This window comes from Protopterus annectens, chromosome 14.part0 (genome assembly GCF_019279795.1).
Source record: "Protopterus annectens isolate FY-2018-M chromosome 14.part0, PAN1.0, whole genome shotgun sequence".
Taxonomy (NCBI): Eukaryota; Metazoa; Chordata; order Ceratodontiformes; family Protopteridae; genus Protopterus; species Protopterus annectens.
The window spans coordinates 271,250,428-271,276,916 of NC_056748.1; the positions used below are offsets into that span (position 1 = coordinate 271,250,428).

Below are 26,489 nucleotides of genomic sequence, written 5' to 3' on the forward strand. Positions count from 1 at the left end.
AGAAAAGGGATATCCTGGAGACATGGTAACAGACATTACAACATATGTGGCTAAAGAATGGGGTCAGAAATATCCCCCCTTACTTGGTATAGGACTCGACAGTAATAATGGACAACAATGTCAAAATCGAAATGGTAAAGTGGAAAATAGTGCAAAGAGGCATCAAAAAGCCTGCATTTTGAAATATGGAGCATGTAGTAATAAAATTAAAGGTATAATTAGTTCAAATTGGAATATCTTATTAAGCGACAGTAGTATAAAAGATAAGATACCAACTTTACCTAGTTTTGTGTATAAAACAGGAAACAATATAAAGAGAATTTTAGAACTTAATTATAATTCTAATAATAGCACCAATTATCAAAAGTTTGGTACCAGAAAATGTGGCAACTGTAATTACTGTAGTTTTATTCTTGAAAAAGACTCAATTTCACTACATAATAATGTTAAAACCAAAATTAGGTTTTGTAATGGCAATTGCTTGAGCCAACATGTCATATATTTAGCCCTGTGCAACACCTGCATGAATTATTATGTAGGTAAAACTGATAGACATTTGAAAAATAGAATATACGATCATTTATACTGCATAAAAAAGCAAGATTTCAATAATGCTCTATCAAGGCACCTTATGAACAACCCTAGTTGCACAGGGTTTAAGTTTGCCATTTTGGAAGTAGTGAGACCAAATCCACGTGGGGGAAACATAAAGGCATTAGTGAGTGACAAAGAGGTCAGGTGGCAGATTAGATTAAACGCTGCGGTATTACCAGGACTTAATGAAGTCATACCTACAAAGCCTTTATTAAGACAGTAGGTAACAACTATTGTATAAATTAAGGCTTATGGGTAAAGCTATATTCTTATATCTTTATATTTTTACATCTTTTTAAGTGATGCATTCATATGAGTATACACATTTATATAGGATTTGATGTATGGTTATGTATTGTACTACTTTCATATTATATTTACATTACATGTTTTGTTCATCACCAGCTATACCGATCAAATAGCTGTAAAAAAGCAAGTAATATTATTGTACTATATTAGTCCATCAGTTATTATAAATATGTATGTTTAGATAGTAAATTATACTTATATTCTTGGACTTAGAGTAAGTCATTATTTTCATCTCAGTATGAAATCTTCATTTGGAAAATAATCTATAAATGATATGGAGTTGTTCAGTATGCACGAAGGCCTTTTGACCTTATGATGAAATGTTTTAATTAGTGAGAAATGTGCATCTTTTAGCACTTTGATTCAGTGCTTTTTAAACTTATATATTTTTATCTTTAATTGAATAATTGATGTAATAATTGGGGTTTTAGGCGGGAACTTTATGTATAAAATGTAAGTGAGAGCACAGTAATGTTGTTCTGATGAAGTCCATATGTACTTGGATGAAAGCGCTTAACTAACAATTGCTGGTTTTTTATACAATAAAACACGAGAGCTGTGGTTGGACCGTTGCCTGGATTATATATTTTTTCTGCTGGTTCCAGTTGAATTTTGTATCAGGTGGTTGTAATCCAGGAATTTTCCTATTATAAGTCGTTCCTTATGGATTCCTCTCACGAGCTCTCTGGGTATGGTAACTCTATTACCAGAGAAGAGGAGGATAAAATCCACTCTGAACTAGCGATTGTCAAAGGTGAACTTTCACGGTTAATTGACTTACTCACACCACCTACTACCACTTTAAATGGCAAAAATCCTACTAACATCAACGCCAACAACGTTCTTACGTCATCTCGTTCCTCTATGGGCAATGGCAGCGACGAAGACATCCCGAACGGGCAGAGGAGGCTATCCTTACCGCTCTCGACAGACTGCACGCCGAGGAAAGATGAAATCCAAGGACTGAGTAAACCGGAAAGTGTGTTCAACCTTTCTGGAACAAAAGGAAATAAAGAAGAGGATATTTACCTCATTTCAGGAGCAAAACCTAAACGAGCACCGCCATTAAGGACATATGCCACATTAGAAAAATCCAAAACTAATACTAGCCACAAATTAAAAGGTACTGTCTTTCAATCTTCCCCTAGGGGAAATAACAATAACTTTAATAGCGTCAGGATATTGCATATGCCTTTTGAATTTAAAGCTAATAATGATGTGACCGCATTTTGCAGGGATGAAGAAAACGAACCTGCACCACTTAAACAAATGATATTTTCTTTTGGTGATAAACTAAACAGGATAAAATTGTTGCAGTTAGAAAATATGTATCTCCGCAAATGTATTGACAGCAATGTGATACCTATGGGCTTGCGGTTTTTCAAAGAGCCAATAGGCATTGAAATGAATGAAGAGAATGTTAAAACTTGCAGTAGCATGTTTGATGATTTTGGAAAGAGGTTTATGAAATTTATAATAACTAATAATGATATGAAACTGAGCAGACTTTTGTGTGAGGCAGAAGATATGAGTAATAACATAACTAAGGACCTGTTATTTTCACAGTGGGAAGCACTATACCATAAACAATATGAATATGCAGACAAAAACTGTAAAAAAGTTTTTGAACGCAAGAATAAAAAGTTACAAAGGGATATCCTTCAGTATAAACAGGGGAGGGCCTATAGATGGAATACTGGAAATGATAGAATTAAGAACAAAACTACAGGTAGAGAGAGACAACACTTCTATAAACCATATACATATGAACAAGATTTTTTATGGGAGAATGGGGAAGTGGAAAATTGGCCAACTTTGAAACATCAGGGGAAAGGGAACCCCCGGTGGAGCAGTCACAGACAACAGTAGGATCAGGGCATGCTGCAGTTCATAGTAAAGGTGAGATATTTGTGAGTCCTGCTGAACAGCAGACAGAAGACCCCATATTTCCAAATATATTACAAGTCAGTGGTGATGTTAAAATATACAACTATACACCTCATGACATCCAACCAGAATCCTTACAAATTTTGACCAAAGGAATGAAATATATTCCAGATAGGTCAATGGACCTTACAGATACACTAGTTGAGACTAAACTATTCCTTAGGAAATTAAATCTTGGAATATTCTTCCAAAATGACATAGAATATAGATACAAAGGAGGACTAAAAAAGAAGAGCACCTTTACCCCCCCTTTAGCCAAAATTTTAATGTCTTTTGAGAATGTTATAAATAAAGAAATATATTCTTTGTACAATAAAAACAAATATAACACCAAGTATAGAGCCATCAACCATCAGGCTATTTCAGTAGTAGAAAAACTCAATGAAAATAATATCAGAATAATGATAGCAGATAAGGGGGGAGGGATAGTTCTATATGATAATGTCAAATACAATACTAAAATATTCAAAATACTTAATAACACTGATCAATATGAAGTATCATCATTAAATGAAGTGAACATCTCATATAGACGAATTGATTCATATTTGGAAGAATTCTTACTTGACAACAGAATAGATGAAGAACTGTATAAATATCTAAAGGTGGATTTCCCTATATTGGCAACAATTAAAGGGATCCCTAAGATCCATAAGAATCTGTCTGACCCCCCTTTTAGACCTATAATTTCGGGAAGTGATAGCAAAGTATTCCCCTTTGGAAAATACATTGATTACAAACTAAAACATATATATACTTCCATCAAGCATATAATTAAAGATTCATGGGAATTTCTGGGGTTATTCACACAAGAATTGTGGCATTCAGACCTGCTGTTTGTTACCATTGACATCCAAGATTTGTTCTCGTGCATTCCCAAATTGGATGGTTTAGAAAGATTTATGTGCAGTCTCCACAAACATAGTGGACTCTCCACTGATGAGACTTCCCTGCTCGCTGCATTCATGGATTTAGTGTTGGACTTCAACTATATCTATTATGAAGGCGAATATTTCAGGCAGGTAACAGGAGTAGCAATGGGAGCATCGTGTGCTCCCATATATGCAAATCTAGTCCTGTTAGACTGGGAAGAGGAATTTGTACTCCATTCCAGCTGGATGAAATATATAACAACTTACGTCCGGTTTCTGGACGATATTTTCATCCTATGGAAAGGGAGTAAGGATGAGTTGTCTGACTTCCTGAGGTATATAAACCAGACTACAGGATACTTAAGATTCACATATAACGTGGATAAAGAGGGAATTAACTACCTAGACATGTATATCTTTAATGATGGTACATCTTTTCAGTCAAAAATATACAGGAAAGATACATATAGTAATGGATACCTACACTATGACAGTGCCCACTCATATAACACCAAAAGAGGTATAATAAAAGGGCAGTGTATTAGAGCAGCGAGAATGACAACAACAAAGGAAGGTATGTTATCTGAACTTAATTTTATTAGCAGAGCATTTATAGAAAAGGGATATCCTAGAGACATGGTAACAGACATTACAACATATGTGGCTAAAGAATGGGGTCAGAAATATCCCCCCTTACTTGGTATAGGACTCGACAGTAATAATGGACAACAATGTCAAAATCGAAATGGTAAAGTGGAAAATAGTGCAAAGAGGCATCAAAAAGCCTGCATTTTGAAATATGGAGCATGTAGTAATAAAATTAAAGGTATAATTAGTTCAAATTGGAATATCTTATTAAGCGACAGTAGTATAAAAGATAAGATACCAACTTTACCTAGTTTTGTGTATAAAACAGGAAACAATATAAAGAGAATTTTAGAACTTAATTATAATTCTAATAATAGCACCAATTATCAAAAGTTTGGTACCAGAAAATGTGGCAACTGTAATTACTGTAGTTTTATTCTTGAAAAAGACTCAATTTCACTACATAATAATGTTAAAACCAAAATTAGGTTTTGTAATGGGAATTGCTTGAGCCAACATGTCATATATTTAGCCCTGTGCAACACCTGCATGAATTATTATGTAGGTAAAACTGATAGACATTTGAAAAATAGAATATACGATCATTTATACTGCATAAAAAAGCAAGATTTCAATAATGCTCTATCAAGGCACCTTATGAACAAACCTAGTTGCACAGGGTTTAAGTTTGCCATTTTGGAAGTAGTGAGACCAAATCCACATGGGGGAAACATAAAGGCATTAGTGAGTGACAAAGAGGTCAGGTGGCAGATTAGATTAAACGCTGCGGTATCACCAGGACTTAATGAAGTCATACCTACAAAGCCTTTATTAAGACAGTAGGTAACAACTATTGTATAATTTAAGGCTTATGGGTAGAGCTATATTCTTATATCTTTATATTTTTTCATCTTTTTAAGTGATGCATTCATATGAGTATACACATTTATATAGGATTTGATGTATGGTTATGTATTGTACTACTTTCATATTATATTTACATTACATGTTTTGTTCATTACCAGCTATACCGATCAAATAGCTGTAAAAAAGCAAGTAATATTATTGTACTATATTAGTCCATCAGTTATTATAAATATGTATGTTTAGATAGTAAATTATACTTATATTCTTGGACTTAGAGTAAGTCATTATTTTCATCTCAGTATGAAATCTTCATTTGGAAAATAATCTATAAATGATATGGAGTTGTTCAGTATGCACGAAGGCCTTTTGACCTTATGATGAAATGTTTTAATTAGTGAGAAATGTGCATCTTTTAGCACTTTGATTCAGTGCTTTCTAAACTTATATATTTTTATCTTTAATTGAATAATTGATGTTATAATTGGGGTTTTAGGTGGGAACTTTATGTATAAAATGTAAGTGAGAGCACAGTAATGTTGTTCTGATGAAGTCCATATGTACTTGGATGAAAGCGCTTAACTAACAATTGCTGTTTTTTTATACAATAAAACACGAGAGCTGTGGTTGGACCGTTGCCTGGATTATATATTTTTTCTGCTGGTTCCAGTTGAATTTTGTATCAGGTGGTTGTAATCCAGGAATTTTCCTATTATTAAGTGTCTAAAATGCATTCTAGGTGAGCACTGAGAAATGATGTGCTTCAGGAACAGGAACAAACAAAGCAACATCTATCAGTGAGTGAGTAAGTAACAGCAGAGATAGAGGTAGAGAAAAACAATAAACAATACAGTTTTGTCATGTTCATAGCTGCTTCAGTGATGGAGTTAAATTTAGTTAACAACATGTGGATAAACCAACAAACAGAAGGATAAAATAACTTATATAAGAATATTTTAAAAAGTAAAATGCAGTGTTCTCTTTCACTGATTATGTCATTAGTTTGTAAGCCACGTATGGACACATGCAGATATTTCTGTCTTTTATATATTACATTCTGGATACATCCACAAGGAATGGCTCAGAAGGCTTGACATACTTGTTATTGCCACTAACTTCCACAGCGGATAGTTTTCTTTTCCAGGTTTCTTCTCTCAGATTTTTTCATATTCTGTATTTTTTTCCACTTTCACCTTTCACATGGACATTATTATTCACGGTAATCTGAATATATTATCCAAGTATGGCACCATTAAATAGTATCCTTCCTCTCTACTCTTCTCTGGTGCATATTATGATGAAGGCTAACACTTGAAAGTGGAACATTATGGTCCTTTAAAATTCATGTCTTTCTCCCACATACATTAGGCTAGATTCCACATAGTGACCACATATATTATTACTCACCTTCTTATCTTTTCCCACAAATTTGAACACAGGGACTTGATAATGCTTTGCCAGTTGGTCCTTTGTGGTATATTGCTTCACATTTTCATCAGAAATGCAGCTGTTTCCACAATTATGAAAAACAAATAGTGAAAAATATTAGGGAACAACCAAGAAATAATCTGAAACATTACTGTTAAAGTAAAAAGGTAGTACAGACACAATAATGCAGTGATATTACAGGCTTCATATTAGATCATTATTATTTTTTAGTCAACCACAAAAAATGAATGTGCAACAAATACATACATAAAATATCCCTCTGTGCATAACTGTAACATGTCCAAAAATATTTATATTCTATACATATAGCTTGCACCCTCTAGCAATGAAGAAATTGATTGATTTCTAAAGAGAAATAGAACTGCTTATGAAAATAAACACTGCATGTAGATGGACTAGTTTGATCACTACAAGAATAAATAAGAAACTTTAACTAGTTAAATAAATGTTTAGATGGCTATGCTAATGAGACTCTTTATTTTCCACTTCAAATGCATCAACACATATATTAGCTACTACATATATATTTGCTTGGTAGGCATTAAGACATGCGTTATTATTTTGATTGAAATTAGTACATTATTTTATTTTCTATAGCAAAGGTTTAACTATTTAATATTATTTCTCTTTTGCATTATCACTGCTGATGTTCCAGAAAGTTTTTACAAGTAAGGACATGTTGACTATTGGACTCTCCTAGGTACACCATGCAATCCTTTGACTTCTACCACATACAAATATTGCACAGTACACAGCATCATTTGAAACATACTTGGACTCAACACCATTCCTGAACTAGCAATATGCAGGTAGCTCTGTTTTGCACAACTTGGATTTATACTTCTGGCATTTGCAAAAGGTGTGTGGTCCTAGTCTGTACACCTTAGACACTCAAACAAAACAGTTGGTTGTATCTTAGCACTTTCACCTTTCACCTGAAGGCATCATCAGAGATAAAACTGCAAGTTGTGTTCAAGACAAAATCCCCTTCTAATTAGTATATAACCAATCAGAATTTTTGAAGTGTTTTAATGTATTTGAGTATTTGTTACTGTTTAATGAACAACACATTTTTACTAGTTCTGCTTACTGGCAGCTAACAATGTAACTTGAGACAATCAGTTTCAACAAATGTATTTGAATTCTGATCGGTCATATACTAATTAGAAGGTGCATTTTATCTGGAACACAACTTGCAGTTTTAACTCTGATGATGCCTTCAGGTGGAAGGTGAAAGTGCTAAGATACTGTGTATTTAATAAACTTGTTTGTTTTTGCTCTTATTCCAGCTATTTTTGGTGTATTTGTGAACAGCTTTATTCTAGAGTGGTGCTTTGCTGGAGCAGTTTAGGTGAAAGACTGTTTTGTTTTTACAGCTATTTTCAGCAATCACAGTGGATATACCTGAGATACTCACCAGGATTCTATAGTTTTGGCTATAGCCTCAAGAGTGTTATGTTAGATTTCTAGATGCTTTCCTTGTGATCATTTCCATTGGCCACACTGCCTTTTATCCTATCCAAGTACACACTGGCACCCCACCACTTTTATCTATCCTGCCTCTTACATTCTAAAACAAGGTGTCAGTGTAGCCCAGTCTCTATTCAGTATTAACAATGTTTTGTGATGCCTGAAATATTTCACTTTCTGCATTAAAAGAGTATACATCTTTTTTTCACCTTGTCATTTTTCCTGGTAGTCTGCTGATGTCTTAAACATTTTAAATATCTTACACTCCCTCCACATCATCATTCAGGTTCTGACAGTGACAGCTATACCATCTTCCATACTGGTTTAAATGAATTATTGTTTTAATATAAATATCTTTGCAAACCAGGCTTAACTGCAAATGCTTGCTGTGATGACATGATGACTGATCCTCCTTTCCATGTATTTCCTCAGTCACTTACTGTACTGTAACCCCCTGCTCATGAGACCACTCCATCAGCCACACACTAAAATCTGTCATTGTTTCTGTTTCCTTGTCTTACCTGTATGCACCTCAAAAATACTGCTACCTATTTCACTGAAAAGCTCCCCAAATTCCATTGCTTTTTTCTGTACTTCCTCGAGTATCTGCAATCAGATAATTTGCCCCAAAAGCCACATTCACACCGGGTTTATTTTAATGTTTTCTGATTGTTAATGTCCACTGTGAGGCTAGAACATTCTCCTCCACCGCTAAATACTTCCCTTATCTAAGAACATATGGGATCGACTCTTCCAATGTAAGTATACTAGTAACAGACACTTCCTTCCATCACCACTTCTTTGTTGAATACTTTATGACATTATTTTTAGATTCTTCCTTGCACCTTTATCTCGCCTTTGTTGCTGTCTACACATTCTCTTCCTAACTTTTGAGGTAAATCTCTGGTTCTGCTTTCTTCTTGGAAAGTACTCCTGTCCCTGACCATACTGCTGTTCTTTTCAGCTTTATATTTTCTCCACTAATACACAATTTAACTTTTCCTTATCTTCTGGCATCGTGCTCCAGAGTTACTATATTTCTTCAGTATTTTTTTTTATCTTTTTTTAATTCATTTATTTTTTAAGATCAGCTTTATTATTCAACACTACTGAAATACAAAAATCAAAAAATCAAAATTATAATAAGCAGTAATACTACTATTATGATTCAATTAAACAATAAGTTACTTTTTTATAATACTTTAATGTTTTATGCCTTTACTGATTTTGCCTTCACTTTTTTTTTGTTTTTAAGAAAGATGTGTGACTATACCAACCCCTCTTCCAGGTGAAGTAAAGAGAAATGATTTTCTGCAGTGAATTTAAAACCTCATATGGCTTCCCACTCACTGACTATTCAGCCTACACTTCCTGCCTGTTATTCCACTCACTCCTTGGCTCTGTCTGTATGCCCTGTGTGCATCAGGATTACATCCAGTGCTGAGCAGTATTCTGTAGTGCCCATGATACATGCTCACTAGTGCTCTGCTGTGCACCAGATCACCACTGTTTCCATTTAATAGTGTCACTGCACCCAGCATTTTCCATAGACACATGATTGCATTAAGAAATAATCACAGATTCTTACAATGTCACAATGGCACAAGCTGATTAAACAATGGCTCTGAAAGTAAAATGTGAAGATACACGTGTCTAACATTCTATTACTTACTAACTGCCTTTAGAACGTTTTACATTCTGTTTAACTGGCACGATGTATTAGGCATGTAATAATATAGCAATAACCCATGCCTGGGTGTGGGTAATGCTAAATTTACCCACGGTTGGCGTGGTTTGGTCCCGGGCGAAGCCCGAGGACCAAACAAAGCCAACCGTGGGTAAATTTAGCATTACCCACACCCAGAAATGGGTTATTGCTATTATACCATGACATTATTTAAGAAAAGAAACTGTTACTTTTCTTAAATAATGGCATAGTATAATGCCTGTTTACTGCCCTTCCGCAGATGTCTGGCATCCGCGGCAGTTCTGATGTACTGCGCTACCTGCGCAGTACATCAGAGTTGTGGGCAGCAACGGAGAAAGCAAGATCTCCGTTGCTTTTTATAAGCTATGTTAAATGAGTTTAACATACCGATACAGTTTTAAAATAAGCAACGGACATCTCCGCTGCTTATTTTAACTGTCTCGCCATGTTAAACTCATTTAACATAGCGAGACATCAAAAAGCAACGGAGATCTTGCTTTCTCCATTGCTTTTTAACATTGTTCGCTAGTTAAATGGGTTTAACATAGCGAGACAGCTTTAAAATAAGCAACGGAGATCTCCGCTGTTTATTTTTAAAGCTGTCTCGCTATGTTAAACCCATTTAACATAGCGAGACAGTAGAGTTATACTAATGGAAAAAAGTCCGGGCGACCGGACCTTTTTCCATTAGTATAACTCGATTTACAACGGGCACGCTGGCCAATCAGCATGCACGTTTTGGGGGGATCATGGTATAATTAACATGAATGTCACTATTTGTCAGTGGTTTGCTTTCCTGATACACTAGCTTTGGATTGTTAAGGTACATTCAGAAAAATCTGAATTTTGTTTGTATGGGTGATCTTGCCATGCCTGCTAAATTATTATTTTTTTTTTACAAGGTAACTTTCAACTGATTGAAAATGACAGATGAGAGAACCTTGCCATCAGTGACATTGTGTAACTACTTCTCTCACATTTTGTATCAGTTTAAGAATTAGATGGTTTTTAATAAATATGACATAGTTGCTACATTGTCTCAGGATGCTCATATCCACCAAACTGGTTGCAGAGATAGTAGGAAAATGCATATCTATAGCTCCAGATCCTTAGTTTGTGATGGTATATCAAGCTTCTGGAGTTTGCTAGCTTGGGTGCTGTATGACTTTAAATGTCTATCAAGACAAAGACTAAACTCGTGGGGAGATGTTCTTCAACTCATGAAGTAGTTTCTCTATGCAAAATTTTGAGAAGTAGTTTAACAGTAAACATTTCAGTTCTAACTGCTTGCATATGTACATGGCATTGCTAATTAATGTTGTGTGAAAAGTAATGTTTCAGAAATGTGACAAGTTAATATAAGCAGAGAACCTAACTAAAACAAACAAAACAGGGCCCTTGGCCAGTTGGGAAATGTCACTTAAGGCCTTCTAATGTGATTCCCAGCTCATAATGAGATCAGTCTACTCTGTACTGCAACCAAAGAGCATTCAAAATCCTTTTAATGTAAAATCACCAGGAGAAGCAGAAAGTACAAAAATATAATGTTAGCCAGCTAAACTAAGCATAGATAGTGCACACAAAAGTATAAAAACCAGAAAATAGACACTGCTACTTACAAATGCACTTTAAGTTGAATTAAAGTGCAAGAAAACTGTAAATAATGGAAACGTATAACAAATGTTATGCTTGTCATTTGCTAGTAAGGGCATTATTGAAGTATCTGCACCCACCAGGCAGTCAGTCACACTACTGTAAGCTTAGTCTACAGGAATTTAGAAAGAAGGACTATAGCAGGCTGTCCTTTACAAGGCATTCACATTTGGAACTCTGCTGTTGGGTAAATCTTCTATAGGAATGAGACAACTACATGCTTCAAAAACAATTAATCTCATTTGTTGTAGAACAGAGCTGCACCATAATATTGAAAGCATACAAGTTCAGTCACCATCAGAACACTACAGTTCTGTGTTTCACCGATTAAATTATTAGAGTTCCCCCAGCCATATTTTTATATTATCTTGCTCATTTTAACTTTGCTGCCTTTGTGGATTTTTAGATTCCATTCTGGACTCTGAGTTTGACAATATATGGAATACCACACTGTTTCTCCCTATCTGAATTACATTTTTTCTTCTCTACAGGAATTTGCTTTGTGCTGCACCTGTCCTTCTGATATTGGCCTACTAGAATTTGGCCTGTCTAGGAATATGGTTTTAATGGCTTTTAATTTAAAGACTAATTTTTTTTTTTTTTTTTTTACTGTACGTAAGTCTGTGAATTTTTAACACATTCAGTCTGATTTTGTCTACTGCTTGGCTTTATTACTACATGCTAAAATGCTAGCACAATATTTAATCGAACTGTTTTTGGGTGCTTTTGTCCTCTACCAGTAAATGTAAATTGTGGTGAGCAAATAGTCTCCTGGTAACTGTGTCTATTTTTTCCTCTCTTGCTTGTTTGTAGAAATGTGGGCTTCCTCGATACCTGCCCCTTTGTATTTTGATCCTGACTCCCAGATGTTTTGCTTGATTTTTATCAAGCACAAGTCTAGTCTAGATAAGATAAACTTTTTATTTTACTGACTCTATCATAAATGGATCACACTATCATAACTTTACTGCAGACATTATGTTTTTGTGATTTTTGTTTTTTATTTAGTGTTTCACATGCTACCTGGAATAGAATAGTAATGATTATTTACCTTCTGTTTAGAGGGCGGTACTTATTAGGCATTTGATAATTGCAAGACATATTTCCTAATGTTTGTTTCCTTTGTATTTCTGATGTGCGTTTGGAAAATCCTCATTTTCTTAGCTAATATTATGCATAGTTCGGTATTTGATCCATTGACCTTTTAGGGTTTCTGTTTGTATTGCTTTGGACTTACTTTTGATACATTTTATTATATTTTTGGTATCTCAGAGGTGCTCTGACCATTTATCATGACTGCTAGCACATTTTTCAGCCATATGACAGAAAGGCCTGGCTTACCCACTGGACCAGGGACTACCCCTTTGGTGAACAACCCAGAAATAGAATGCTGTCCAAAGGTTATGGGACTTTAGACTAGTTCCAATGCCATATTATCCTTGGCATGTGCTGAAACTGGCTTATCTTGCAACTGATGTGTTTCCCCATTCTGGTGCTCCTCAACTGTAAATTGAGGAGCAAAAAAGAAAACAGTCTGTTTTGATCTGTTGGTGCTCTTAAAACTCAGAAGTCAGCCAGGTCCCATTTCTGCACCCTTCGACTAAAAGTTTAGGAGCAAAAAAAAGAAAAAGGAGAAGTGTGTATGTTTTTAAAACTGTAGCAAGCCACGTGCTATATTTGTAGCAAGTGGCTTGCTACAATTCATGCCACCTTATCCTGTGAATAAGATTAAAAAGCTTAAGGAGGGGTTCTGTCATAACATACTTTGTTGGAACAACAAGGCACTTTTATATATTGTCTAGAATGATGGAAATGTTAATTTTAGTCTTTGTAGTAGCTTCCTGGATTTGGTCCATGGTGATAATGGAAGTGATGGTATTGACAAAATTCAAGGGAGGGGGGTACTTGGGTGTGAAGCAAGGAGAACTTTGAGCTAAATGTTTCAGCCAGGATATTTGCTATTATAGCTAGAGTCATTCATTTTGAGTTCTGCGCAGTACTGAGAATTACTTCTAGTATAATTGAAATAAGGCTTCTGATTATCATTTGAAGAGGTAGCTATCTTCAATTTTTATTCAGCCGTATTCATCCTAAAACTGCTTTTAAGGTTTCTGCTGAACTATTTGAACTCTTTCTCCTGACTAATGATGGATATGAACTATATCATTTTCTCTTTCTGTTATGAAGTCTGTTTATTTGAAATTCCTTCCATAGAGGTTTGTCTTTGTATTTTCCACCATACTTATGTCTAATTGACACTGGCTTTTCTATACATTGGTTGAGATGGCTGTAAAAATTGTGGGTAAATGTGATGGCTTTAGAGGTCAGGTGACCAGGGTACAAAGGACTTTTGAAATTCTTAAGGCCCACAGATATGAATACATGGGTGGCTTTGGAGGAGTCCCTGAATGCAGTTGAAACTAAGGGCAATTTTTTTAGAGAAAAGGTGATAGTCAGGTGGTGACATCTGTCAAGGACAGATAACATTAGTAGGTGTGTAAGCAAAAACTGCATAAAATAAGGACAAGCCATGTATATTTCTCCCTCTTGTGGGAACTTGGAAAATGTGATCTAGGGAGTTGGTATTAATGAAAACTATGAAACAACAGGCATATTTTTTGCTAGTTGTGTTAGACTTCCACTTGATAGGAGGATAATTGAATTCACATATAATTAGGGTTCTAGGATTATTAGATGTGGATTCCAACTTATCAATGTACTTGTTGTTGTGTCTTTTGGCTTTTCCCAGTTAGGGGTTGCCACAGTGGAACTCTGGTCCGCTAATGATTGGCAGTAGATTTTTATGTGCCGAGTTGCCAGCCCTGATGCACAACCTTCAACGACGGTACACCCATTCATGCATGTCTCCACACAGAAGATGCTCTAGCTGAGAATCAAACAGGACAACGTCTTACTGTGAGGCGACAATGCTACCGCAGCACCACCACCGCAGTATCAACTTATCAATGTACTAATAATTGATAATTGTTGAGCTAAGACTTGAAATGGATTCAAGGGGATCACTGCTCTACCAGAGCTAAATTCGAAATAAAAATAAAATATTAGCCTCGAGTGACATCAAAAGAGCTCTGTATTTGGCAATATCAATGTTATTTTATTAAATGTGCCAAAGCATTTGAATTAAGAATATTGAAGTATTTGTTGCAAGCAGATATTCTGCCACATGGTCTGAAAGAGTGATAGGTACTGCATCTTGTTATAGAGAGAACATCCAAACCAAGTTTCTATAACAACACATATATGAATGTACTTCAGTGTCATGAAAGCCTCAAAACTGGACAATTTGTTGTTCAGAATTCTAGCATTGAGCATAGTCACTATAATGTAGACTAGACACCAGTTTTTAGGTTGGAATGTCTAACAAATGAATGTTGCCAAAAAAGGCATTATGGGTGGCAAACAAGGTCTTCCCTAATATGCAAAAGTCCTGAGGACAGAAGTGAATGATATTCTTGGGAAAGAAGGCATTAAATTCACTTTGGACTTCCTCCAGCTTATGCAGGGTTTTGGCTTTGCTCCGGACATTTCTTTGCAAACCACATTAGATGGCACTCTAGAGACTTATTTCAACTACATGTGGCCATATCAAATTTGCTGGTAGAAACTGTCCGGTAATGTAACTACTGCATGATCCTCTTCAGCCTAAGGCCAGCCTCATTTAAGTCTCCCAGTAATGAGCTAATACAATAGAGGTTTTGGGAAACAGCTCAAGGTGTACACGATGAATGACTATGATGCACTCATGGTTTACTGCAACTAGGCTGCAATGGTGCTCTTGGCCACAGTGTCCCATTTAGGGCACAGTGTGCATCTATTCTAACTCACACACCACAATGTGACCTGGAATTCTATGTGATGATGTAGGGTTAGAGTTTGGAAAGCACATGTTGGAGGACTCACCTCTTGAATGGTAAGCTTATTTTATATAACCATTACTGAGTTTGCCATTCAGTAATATCCAAGATCAATGTGGAATTTCTGTAAAGGGAGATTAGTGTCATTCATACCCATCTGTCAGAACAGATTCTCCATACCATCACCAGGCTGTGTACCTTAGTCTTCCGGGTGGTCTGTATGCCTTTTTCTGCTTCAGAATTCAAGAATTTAGCACTGTTCTTTGCTGACAAGGTTGCCTTAGTCAGGCCACTCTTAACCTGGATGCCAGACTATTATAGGTAAACTACTTCAGATGTTAACTAGGAGTAGACCAGACAGCTAGTTCTATCTCTACGTCTGAACATAAAGGAGATGGATAGTGGCTTCACCACTTGGTTGAAATCATATAGGTGTTCTGCCATTTTCTAGATTATGCATTTAGTGAGAACATATTTTTCCAATTATGTTTAATAGATATATTAATTACCTCTGTTGTCCAGAAGACTACTTTCAATCTGCACAACATGGAAAATGATTACCCCATTTCCAAGCTTACTTTTCAGTTATTCTTATTGAGAATGTGGTTTATGTTCTGCTGAGTTCTCAGCTTACTCTCATGGCCTCTTAGTTCAGTTTTAGACCTATATCTAGCAATAAAATGGCCCTTCTTTGGATCATGAATGCCCTCTTAATAGCCATTGTAGTGGCATAGAGGGATAAAGCTCTCACTATGGTTCAGCTGACCTGGGTTCGATTAGAAGTTTGGGTGAATGGTGGAGTGGCAGGAAAGGGAAGGACGTGCCCATCCAAGGTGAAAGGGTACTCATTGATATGCTTCTTGTGGGGAGGTGTGGACTAGAGAGGGAAGTTGCCCTCAGATGTAAGCAATGAGTGGGTAGAGTGGAAAAGGGGTGAGTAGGTTATAAACAAATCCCCCCTGTATGGAAGTACAAATGAGCCAAGCCCCCAGGACACCATCAGGATTAATGATATGTCCCCGGGAAAAAAGTTAAGTCTGGGGGGATTGGAGGGTAGACCCAGCATGGAGATTGAATACTAGGTCTGAGCTGATAAACATGGGGTCCAAAGGGATCAAAAAATTAATACCCTCTTCATGATGAAGGGCCAAAGGTTATATTCTGTATTGGTTGTCCTTAATTTCTCAGCTACATGTGACACTGTTAACAAAGGAAACCCTATCAAGTGGGCTTTACCTGGCTGAAACTCATATTTGAGTTTTCCACTGAATTATTGACAACTGTAGTGCTCAGGTTTCACTGCTTTTCTGTTCATGCAGTTGGTAGTTCTGCTCAAAATTGCCATTTTAGGGAAGGTGTACAGAGTTACTATTATGTGGATGGCATCTGATTTTTCCTCTGCTTTTCACATGAGCATAAGCCTGATTTTGCCATCTTGGTGGGTTGCATGGATACTTTCCTTGACTAGATGAATGGTAGTTAACTAAGGTAAAGCCATCCAAGTCCAAAATTATACTGGTACAAGTAGCTGTCAGAATGTTCCTAGAAAATATAATGCCACTTTGGGACTAGGTGTCAGCAGTGATAAAGTATTCATACTTTCATCTTAGTAATATTACCAAGCTCGAGGATTTGAGCCCAAAGCAACCATTCGGGCTCCGGTATCCACATCACTGGACTACTTGCAGTGCTTTATCTTGTGCTCAGTGACACCATCTACAGCTGTTTCCAATATATACAAATTTCATGGTCAGGACAGTGACTTGAACTTTTTGCTCTGACCATATTACTTCTGCGATATTGGTCTTCCATTGGCTTTCTGTCATGACAAGGTCTTTATTTAAAACCTTGATGGTCACATAAAGACTGCTACATAACCCTAGAAAACCTAGACCTCATCTCTCTTAAAATGTAATTATTCTTTGATCTTTTGATGATGGAATGCCTGTGATTTCTGGGATGTACCTGGAAATACCTGACATGTAGTCTTTGTCATGCTGGCACCTTTCCCATAGAATAGTTTCACAGGTATATACTAGGCTAACAACCATCAGGGTCTTTATAGGCCTAGTCATGTAACCCAACCTAGTTGTGTTCCCATTTACCTTGGGTGTCTATTAAGAGGAGTTTGTTACTTTGGAGGTGGCTAAGGGCTTTGTGGTGGTGGTGGTGGTGGTGGGGGGATATGTTAGTTAAGTAATATTTTTCTTACTGTCCTCCTCTTTCCATTAGAGACATGGTGCCAGATGTGAATTTGCAATTTTCCCTTCCAATGATTGAGGTTACATTTGAATAAGGTCAGCGGTGAACTCTGCTTCACATAGATGGGGAGCTTATTCCACAGTGCAGGGATCTTTTGAGACATATATTGGCCTCAATAGCATGTTTGATTTATGTACAAAAGATCCATCAGGGGGGCTGATCTGATAGTGCCTTATATACCTGGCATAGATCACCTCTCAGTAACCTGTAGGAGACTGAGTATAGAAACAGGGCTTTAAGGTGATCTGTATAGAACATTGTGTTAATATCCTGCATTCTTCACATGAGGAACCTCTGTGGGTAATCCAGCTATTGCAAATGCCTGGTCAGATACATGCCAAAGAGGACATTGCACTCAATGATGGGTCTGATAAGGGCCAAGTGAAGTGGTACTGTAACCTCCTTGGACCTGAATGCTATACTCTTACTTATAAGTTGGGTGACATAGAATGATTTTCTTACTATCTTGGCTACATGTTGGTTGAAGGCCAGATTATTGTCTATAACTGTTCCCAGATCCTTAACTACCTGTTCAACTATTAGGGGTATTTTATTGATGGAGTAGCTGGCTTGTGTAGATGTTTTCCCAAAGGACACTATAATGCACTTCCTAGCATTAAGTTTTAACCGTGGCTTTGGCCCCAGTCATTTGTCTGTGTTAAGTCCTTTTGCAGCAGATTAGTGTCATGGGGGGGAATCTATGATAGCTCCTAATTTATAGTCATCTGTGAATTTATTGAGCCAGAGGCCTTTGACATTAGCTTTGGCTTTTGAAAAGTGCATACTTTTTTCAGAACCTGAAATGAGGGAGAAAGGACTCTTCATACTCTGGATGTCAAAAGGATTATATCTGCACAGAACTAAAACCTTAAAAAAATCTGTTTTTTATGAAAGTAAGAAAAAAGGACAACCTATGTCAAAGCAGACAGTTTCCACATGATTCTCCCATGCTGTCTCCTTTTCTTATTCCTACCATAAGAAGTCAATTCTAGGCAGGGTCAAGTCACTTTCTACTAGGGCCTTGGCATCATCTGTGTCTTTTTGGAAAGAGGTGGACTCCAGAGGTATTCTAGAGACAGCAACTTGGACCTCGGTATATACTTTTAAGAAGCGCTACAAACTAGATTCCTTTTGCAGGTCTAGAGTAGGCTTTGCTAGGACCATTTTCAGCACCCTCATCCTTCCTCTGTCCAGTCTTTATAATCTATGGTAATCTACCTATATAGCTAAGGCTACTGTAGAAGTGATCAAATAACGAACATAGTACAGTTATGTAAGTAAACTTACCATAACAGTAGATGTTCAAATGATTACTGTTGCAGAAGCTACTCCCTTCCTCCATCCCTCTTATTTTTGTAAGTTTTTGTTGCCAGGGTGTGGACCTTAAACTACTTACCTATCATTGTCCTCTTTTAGGGCTCTAGCCTCCCTGTTTCAGTTGGCATGGAATCTCTGTGGGCCTTGGCACCCAGACCTTTGATTTTTTGCATCACTTCTTGAGCTTTTTATGGTATGGGCACACTGGGGGCTGACCTTGGCCTTTGGAGGTTGGGTGGCTTTTGTGTCCCATTCAAGAAGTAGTCCATATAGTTAGGGTTACTGTGCAGAAGCAAACATTCAAACATCTACTTTGGTGGTAAGTTTACTTACACAACTCTACTTTCTTAATTCATCCCAGTTTAGCACCCATGTCCCTCACGAATGGGGCCAAAAAGCAAGTGTCTCAATATATCATGTCAGGATTGCCCCTGTACTACTACTGGACAGATTCAGCTCCTGAATGCTTTATTCCATGCATGAGTTCCCTCAAATTATCTATGTTATGATCGCAGTTATTCTCATTAGGGGTAATATATAATTATCGACCATGGAATGGGTAAGGCCAATCTCTAACCAAATGGGATAGGTTACTTTGAGGACAAAAGGGAAATTGGCTAGACTTAAAATGGCTCACAAGTGCTGCTAGCCTAGTACTTACCTATGAATCTATAAACCTATGCTAAACAGAAGCTGGCCCAGCATGAATCCCTGAGGTACTCCACTGGTGACCAGTCTCTGGATGGAGGTGGTCTCACCATTCCCGACTTCTTGGATCCTGTCTGTAAGCCAGCTGATAAACCAGTGAGTTAAGTAGGGATTTATACCAACAATACCTGTGTGGGTGTTTATATCAAATGCTTTAATCAAATCAAGGTAAGTGGTATGCACTGTCTTTCCCTCATCCTTTGTGTTGGTGACCCTCTTGAAGTAGTCTACCAGGTTAAGTAGGCAGGACCTTCCTTTGACAAAGCCAGACTTGGATGGGTCCAGTGTTTCTTAGTTGCCAATGTCTTTACTGATCATTTCCATGATAATTCATTCCATGCTTCTGCATATTACACGTGTTAGACTGATGGATCTGTAGTTTTCGGGATTGATTGATGGACCCACCATGAAGACAGATGACCACTCTAGCCCTCCATTTGCCTGGTATGTAACCTATTTTGAGGCTGTAGTTGAAAAGTGCTGAAATGATCCTGAAAGTGGCCCTAAAAGGTTATGTTTTAAGCTGTTTAGAAAGCAACCTGGAATATTGTTGGGGCCCACTGAGGGTATGCTAGAAGGGATTCCACAGGCAATAGCAGGGAGGAGTGAGGGTGGGGGGATAAGTTTGAACTGAATATGTCAGCCAGCAGATTCACTATGTCCCTCTGCTCTGTGAAGGTGGTGACATTTGCCACCAATTCAGCACATATTGCTGTGTGTCACGTTTGAGGTTCGGACATAGCTGAAGAAGGTCTTGTGGTTGTCCTTAGCTTGAGAGGCTATCCTGATTTTGTATTTGGCCTTGTTGGACAAAACTAATCCTCTTAATTTCTTGTTTAGTTTAGTCAGTGAGCTTTTGTCTTTATAAGAGCAGCTTTGTCTAATTTTGTCCATGACTTTATTCCTTTTGTTACATACCCTGTTATTTATTTATTTAACATTTGTTTACCGGGAAAGTCTGACTTGGAACAAAGCCAATTTTCAGTGGAGGCCTGGGGAGAAATGCACCAGACACATGTCTTTTGAAACATGAGAGGAAACCGGAAAACCTTGAGGAAACCCACACGAATGCAGGGAGAACATGCAGACTCTACACAGAAGGCACTACAGTCGAGAATCGAACCAAAGAACTTCTTGATGTAAGGTGACAGTGCTACTGCTGCACCCCTGTGCAGGTTGGGATTTCACCAGTGTAGTTTGCTTTTGGTGTTGGGCTTACTTCTGGTAGGTACAACAGCCTCAATGCAGCCATTCACATGTTTTTATAGGGTCTCTGTGAAGAATTGTGCAAAAGCTGCTGTGATATTGGGGTTTGGGATTGTTGAATTTTGATAAACTGTAGCTCAGGAGGACATAGTTTGCTTTAGAATAGTTCTTAACTGTTACACATTTAGATGTGTTTTCCAAGCTGATCTCTATTTTGAAGGAGATAGCTTTGTGATCCAGCTTAATCAGTAAGGACATAACATGGGGGGGGGGGGGTATTATAGCACTCCTCAATACTGGTGAGTACTAGGTCCAGTATGTTTAAACCTGTGGCTGGAGTGCCCACTATATGGTCCAGGGTATTTGTGTTAATAAAGTCCAGGAAACAGTGCCTGTGAGTTTTGAAGCAGTTTATGTTTCCCTTTCTATAGAATTGTAGTTAAAGTCTCCCATGAATAGGGTATTTGGTTGGATGGTGAGTGTCTTCAGTTGGTCTAGGTATTAGTTATGAGATTCTTGAGGCATAGATGGTGACCTATAGTTAGATAGGATAAGGTAATGGACTTTCACTATGGTGACTTCCACATGGATGAACTCCAGGGCATCATCCCGCTTAACCAAGCTGGAGGTATATTTGTTGCTGATGTTGACTGAGACACCTCCACCTTTAGACCATGTTTGTTCTGCTGTTGGTCTAAATTTGTGGAAGGCACTGTAGCCTTGCACTGTTGGAGTACTTTCTGTGGCTCTTAAACCAAGTCCTGGTAATGACACAGAAGTCTATACTCTCCATAGTGAGGATAATTTGTGGGGTGTGGAGTTTCTTGTGGAGGCTGTTAGCATTCAGCAGCAACACATTTAGGTTCCTTTGATCTTTATTTGCTGTGTCAGTAGATCTGTCACTGTGGCATTGCCTAATAAATATTCTAAGGGGCGGATAAAGTTTTAGTCAGTATCTAAAAGCCCAGGAAGCCAGGTACAGACCACCTTTTTATACAACAATGCGGTCTGTTAACCATGTACTCCCTTGCTGACAGATATTGAATCCCCCCCTGGAATGACACCAGAAACTAAGCCAATTTTTAAAATCAATCATTGTTTTGTCCATGCTGTGGCATCATCCTTGGTGAAGGTAGCATGTTGCTCAATGCAAGGCACATACCTGTCTGTGACACACAATCAGAGACAGATACATAATGTCTCTTTTCATAAAATCCAGTGAGTTATGCCTCAGGTTATTTATACCCACATGGATTAAGATAAAATCATATTTGTACCTGCGGTGCAATGACTTGAGTGTGTGGGTGATACTGCAGATCCTGGCTCCAAATAAGCAGCTGACTGCTATCTTCTCCTTGCCTAGCCTGGTGACTGGGGACCTGAGTCTTGTAAAATGGAATTCTCTATGACGAGTTCTAGGTAAAGTGTTTCCTTGCCTTACGGGCTTTGATCTTGGGGGACCATCGAGTGTAGGCTTATGTGTGGTGTTTGTTGTTGCTTTTGGTTAGTACTTTAGGAATTGCTGAGGATAGGTGTTGCTAGGAGATATTTGAGGTTTTGGAAGGTTTCTTTTAAGTGCCTCAGTATAAGATGGTCTAGTTGCATGGTGAGTGGTATGTGCTGAGGAGGTAGTGTGTGTGTTCTTGACAATATTGTTTGTAAATGAGATTTTTGCCTCCAGAGAAGTTGGGTATGTACATCTATCACATGATGTATTAGTTTCTTTAAGGATAACATGAGACAATTGCTATAATTTCTCAGGATGCCCATATCTACCATGCTGGCTACAGAGACATTTGGAAATTGCATTAGTTTATTATGGTTTAAGGACTGTGTTTTACAGAGGTTTCCTGGGGTGGTTTCTAGGGTTAAGAGCAGATGTTAGATAGTGCATGATATGGTATTAGTGCTGTTCAATGCACAGAATAGCTGCTCTAAAGCTTATCTTTGCACACTGCTTCACTGTGTTACAAGTCACGGTCCTAATGTAGATTCATAGGTAAGGTTTGCTGTCTAAGTGTTTGCTTCTGTACAGGGCACTGCCAAGCACCACTGCACAGTGAGTAGCTGCACACAAACACACCTAATTTATAGCAAACAAAAAAAAAAGCTGAAAACTGACTCCTGTTTCCTCTGGCCAATAAACAACTACACTTTGAGCTCCCCTTGAGTGTTTCCCAACTCAGAGAGACCAGACAAACATTTTCTGTCACAGGATGGGTGATCTTGGACTTCTTAATGTAAAAGCACAGCTAAAAGGACTCTCAAATTCAATTCAATAGTAAACAACTAAGTCCCTGGCTTACAATTTTCTTATATGTTTCTCAACTCAGACAGAACAGACCACCACCTGCTACCACTAGATGGGCTATCCCAATCATCTTAATGTAAAAACACAAAAAAAAAATTACTTGGGAGTTTGTTGCCATAAAATAACTTAAGCAAGTTACCTGGACATGGGGATTTCGAGTATTAGGGACTTTTAACATGATTTAAAGTACAAAATCCAAAAATAAAGCAGTAGCAATCTAAAATAGTTAACTGAAGAGCAATATAATAAAATAAGTCTGCTATCTACCAAGGATGGTGCAGGATTAATTTAGGACCATCTCAGAATGTGGCAAGGATGCCAAGCAGATGGGAGCGCTGGGGAAATGAGCAGATGATGATTTGCTGCAAAGGAGGTTTACTCAAGAGCAATATGGGTTTGCTGGGTGGGCAGTCAGTATTATAGATCTATCAAAACAATGGGTGGGAAGAATACTTAAATAGCTTATACAACAGACAATAGCAATAAAGGAGGGGTGGGGGGGACCTCATAAATCAGATTACTATAAGGGGCAGATGCCCAAGATACAGCCTTTTAAATTCAGTAATAAATTACTACATGAGGCTCAAATCTGGCAGTAATTCACAGTTCTGTCACAGTAAAATGCTTTACTGTCATTGGCTTCAGGCTTGTAAACTTAAGGTTTCTTTACAGATATTCCAGAAATATAAACTTTATTGGCAAGTCTGTTTAAGTCCACAAACATAGGATCATATGATACATCTATACATTTTATTTTTGTATAGTTATACTGTTCTATACAGTCAGTCTTTTTACAGTTTGATTTATCATGCTCAAATTTTTGTTCTCTTATCAATGTAGTTTAAACTACTGCTATTATCAATGTAGTTTAAACTACTGATATTTGTTGTTGGCTTTATTTTTATTGTATAGTATAGACACTTTAATAAATAAATGTTAAAATGTCACAGTGTGTCTCCTTGATTAGTGGAGCTGTCCCACCTTCCCCTGGATATTCAGTAGTAAGGAGCTCAAGGTGTCCCAGAAGAACACCATACTACTACCAAGCGAGTGTTTTTACCTAATACTTCACTCCTGTGCAAACTCAGTAACACCGCCAAAAGTGGGTAATGCAATGAGCATTAGTGCTGAACTGCCCCCCCCACACACACACACACACACACACACTTCTGCAAGGGGCTTACATTAGTAGGATGTCCTGCTCATCTTCAGGCAGCACCATATGGTTGTTACACTGGTCTTAAGCAGGGAAATTGAGCAACGTGTGTGTCTGTGCACTCGCCTGCACACCTCCCTTCCCTCTCATGAGGGGAACTCCTATCCACCCTGCCTATGTAGTCAAATATCTAAGCCATTATTTAAACTAAGGGGATCCATATTGAAATTCTGAGACTCATAACAGTGAGTACTGTAATGCTGAAAGAAAGACAGAAAACAGAACAGTGAATGTGGAGCATTGCTTTCCTCCTTTAAAGTTATTTTTTCACGAGAGCAAGCCCCCCTGCAGCCCTTGATTTGGGAGCAAGCCCCCACATCCTCTTAACCTATATATATATATATATATATATATATATATATATATATATATATATATATATGTATGTATACCAACTCTGAGATCACAATACCTTGAAGAAAGGGAATATTCTCAGGAACTCAATCCTAGAAGTGGTATATGTAAATCCGCATTTTAAGTCATTCAGTCTTGCTATTGTGGGACTCTCACTAATAAACCTCAGAATTTGAAATGGTTACCAAACTCAGGTCACCTGGGTTATAGTCAGGGCATTGTGCCTCTATGTCACTGGCACAGGCTAAATTAGCTCAACAATCAGCAAAACACAACTGGAAACGTATCTGGAGTATTCATGTTAAGTACCTATGATGCTGTTAAACTGACTAGCTCTTACACAGCCCTGGAAGACATGGACATACCATACCATGTTTTTAATTTTAAAATGCTTAATTCAGTCACAATAAAATGAAGAGACTGAAGTAGCACTGATCAGTGGCTTTCCTCAGGGCTTATCACTCATTTGCAGCTCGTATTCAAAGGGTGATAATTCTATGCATTAACCAAACATGCAGCAAGGAGTGATTATGCAGGCCTGGCTTAAGCTGGTCATAGGTCAAGCTGAAATCCAGGGTATAAAATACTCAGGTGGTATAAATGAATAAAGCATGAGTATCATTAATATGTGGTTAGCCACTAGTGAATTTCCAGATTATTATTTTGTGCCTTAAAATTTAGAACTCTTTTGGAAATAAAAAAATCCAGTTCTGTTAGTTTAACTTTTTCTCCCATTGCAGACAAGTTATACAAATATGTGGCTGTTCTAATAACAGTTCATGAAAGCTAAAGACTGTCTTTTAAGCCAATCACAGTATAAGGAATTTTTAATTGATATTTTAAGAACTGTATGCCTTTTAAAACGTAAAGCGTACTGCATGCCTTTAATGATTTCCAATGCCTTTTCAATGGGTTTTTGGTTAATTCTGCCCATGAATAGCTATGCTGACATTTGACTGCCCCATATATGACAGCAATAAAACTGGTGGTGAGAAAATTTGTTTTATATATTATTTTAAAAATATAACACAATAAAAAAATCTAGTTTGTTACTTTGAAAATCAAAAGAACATAATTGTAAGTGAGCTGCAGCACTGGAACTGAACTAAAAGCAAAAGTACTTCAGTTCATACGATTTCAATAAAACTTAGTAGAAGAAAGGGAAATGCAGAGAGAAAGCAAAATATAATAAACCTATATATTTGAGAGAACACCGAATATAAAAATAACCAGTGCCAGTAACATAAGGGCACATAAAAGAAATCTCTTTAGATATACCCATCCTGCAAATATTTTAGAGTGACTATAATATGTGCAAAATTGGGCTACAGTGTAAGAGATAAGTAGAAAGGTACAACAAATATGCTATTGCCCTTCACATAGCCATTAATAAACATCACAAGGTATAAAGTTTACTAAATATTTTACATTGAGGCAGATCCAGTTGACAAGTTTAAATTATGATAGCAAACTTGAACAACCATGTCAAACCAAAGGAAAATGCAGCTTGCAATTCAGAAATACTGTGCAGGAGAATGAAAATACATGTATTTTGATATGTAACATATTATATTATATTAAAATACGTAGCAATTCTCTGAGAAGACAAAGAAATACAGACATGCGGCTTTAAAGAGTAAAGACAAAAGCACTGAAAGCATTGTCAGAACCAGATATGACATTAAAGAAAATTCTTGACTTTGCAAAGTCACTAGAACTCTCAGAAATGCAAGCCATGAAGCTGTTATGCAAAATAAGGGGCATTAACAAAACAGAAAATGCGAAG

General features: G+C 37.2%; 1 protein-coding gene across 1 annotated transcript in view; it reads right to left on the reverse strand.

Moving 5' to 3' along the window:
• Positions 1-26,489, reverse strand: part of OIT3 (oncoprotein induced transcript 3) — a 339,559-nt gene that overhangs the window by 17,218 nt on the left and 295,852 nt on the right. The window contains exon 8 of the mRNA XM_044055987.1: positions 6,582-6,681. Within this exon, the coding sequence (XP_043911922.1) occupies positions 6,582-6,681 (100 nt within the window). The remainder of the gene's footprint in view (positions 1-6,581; positions 6,682-26,489) is intronic.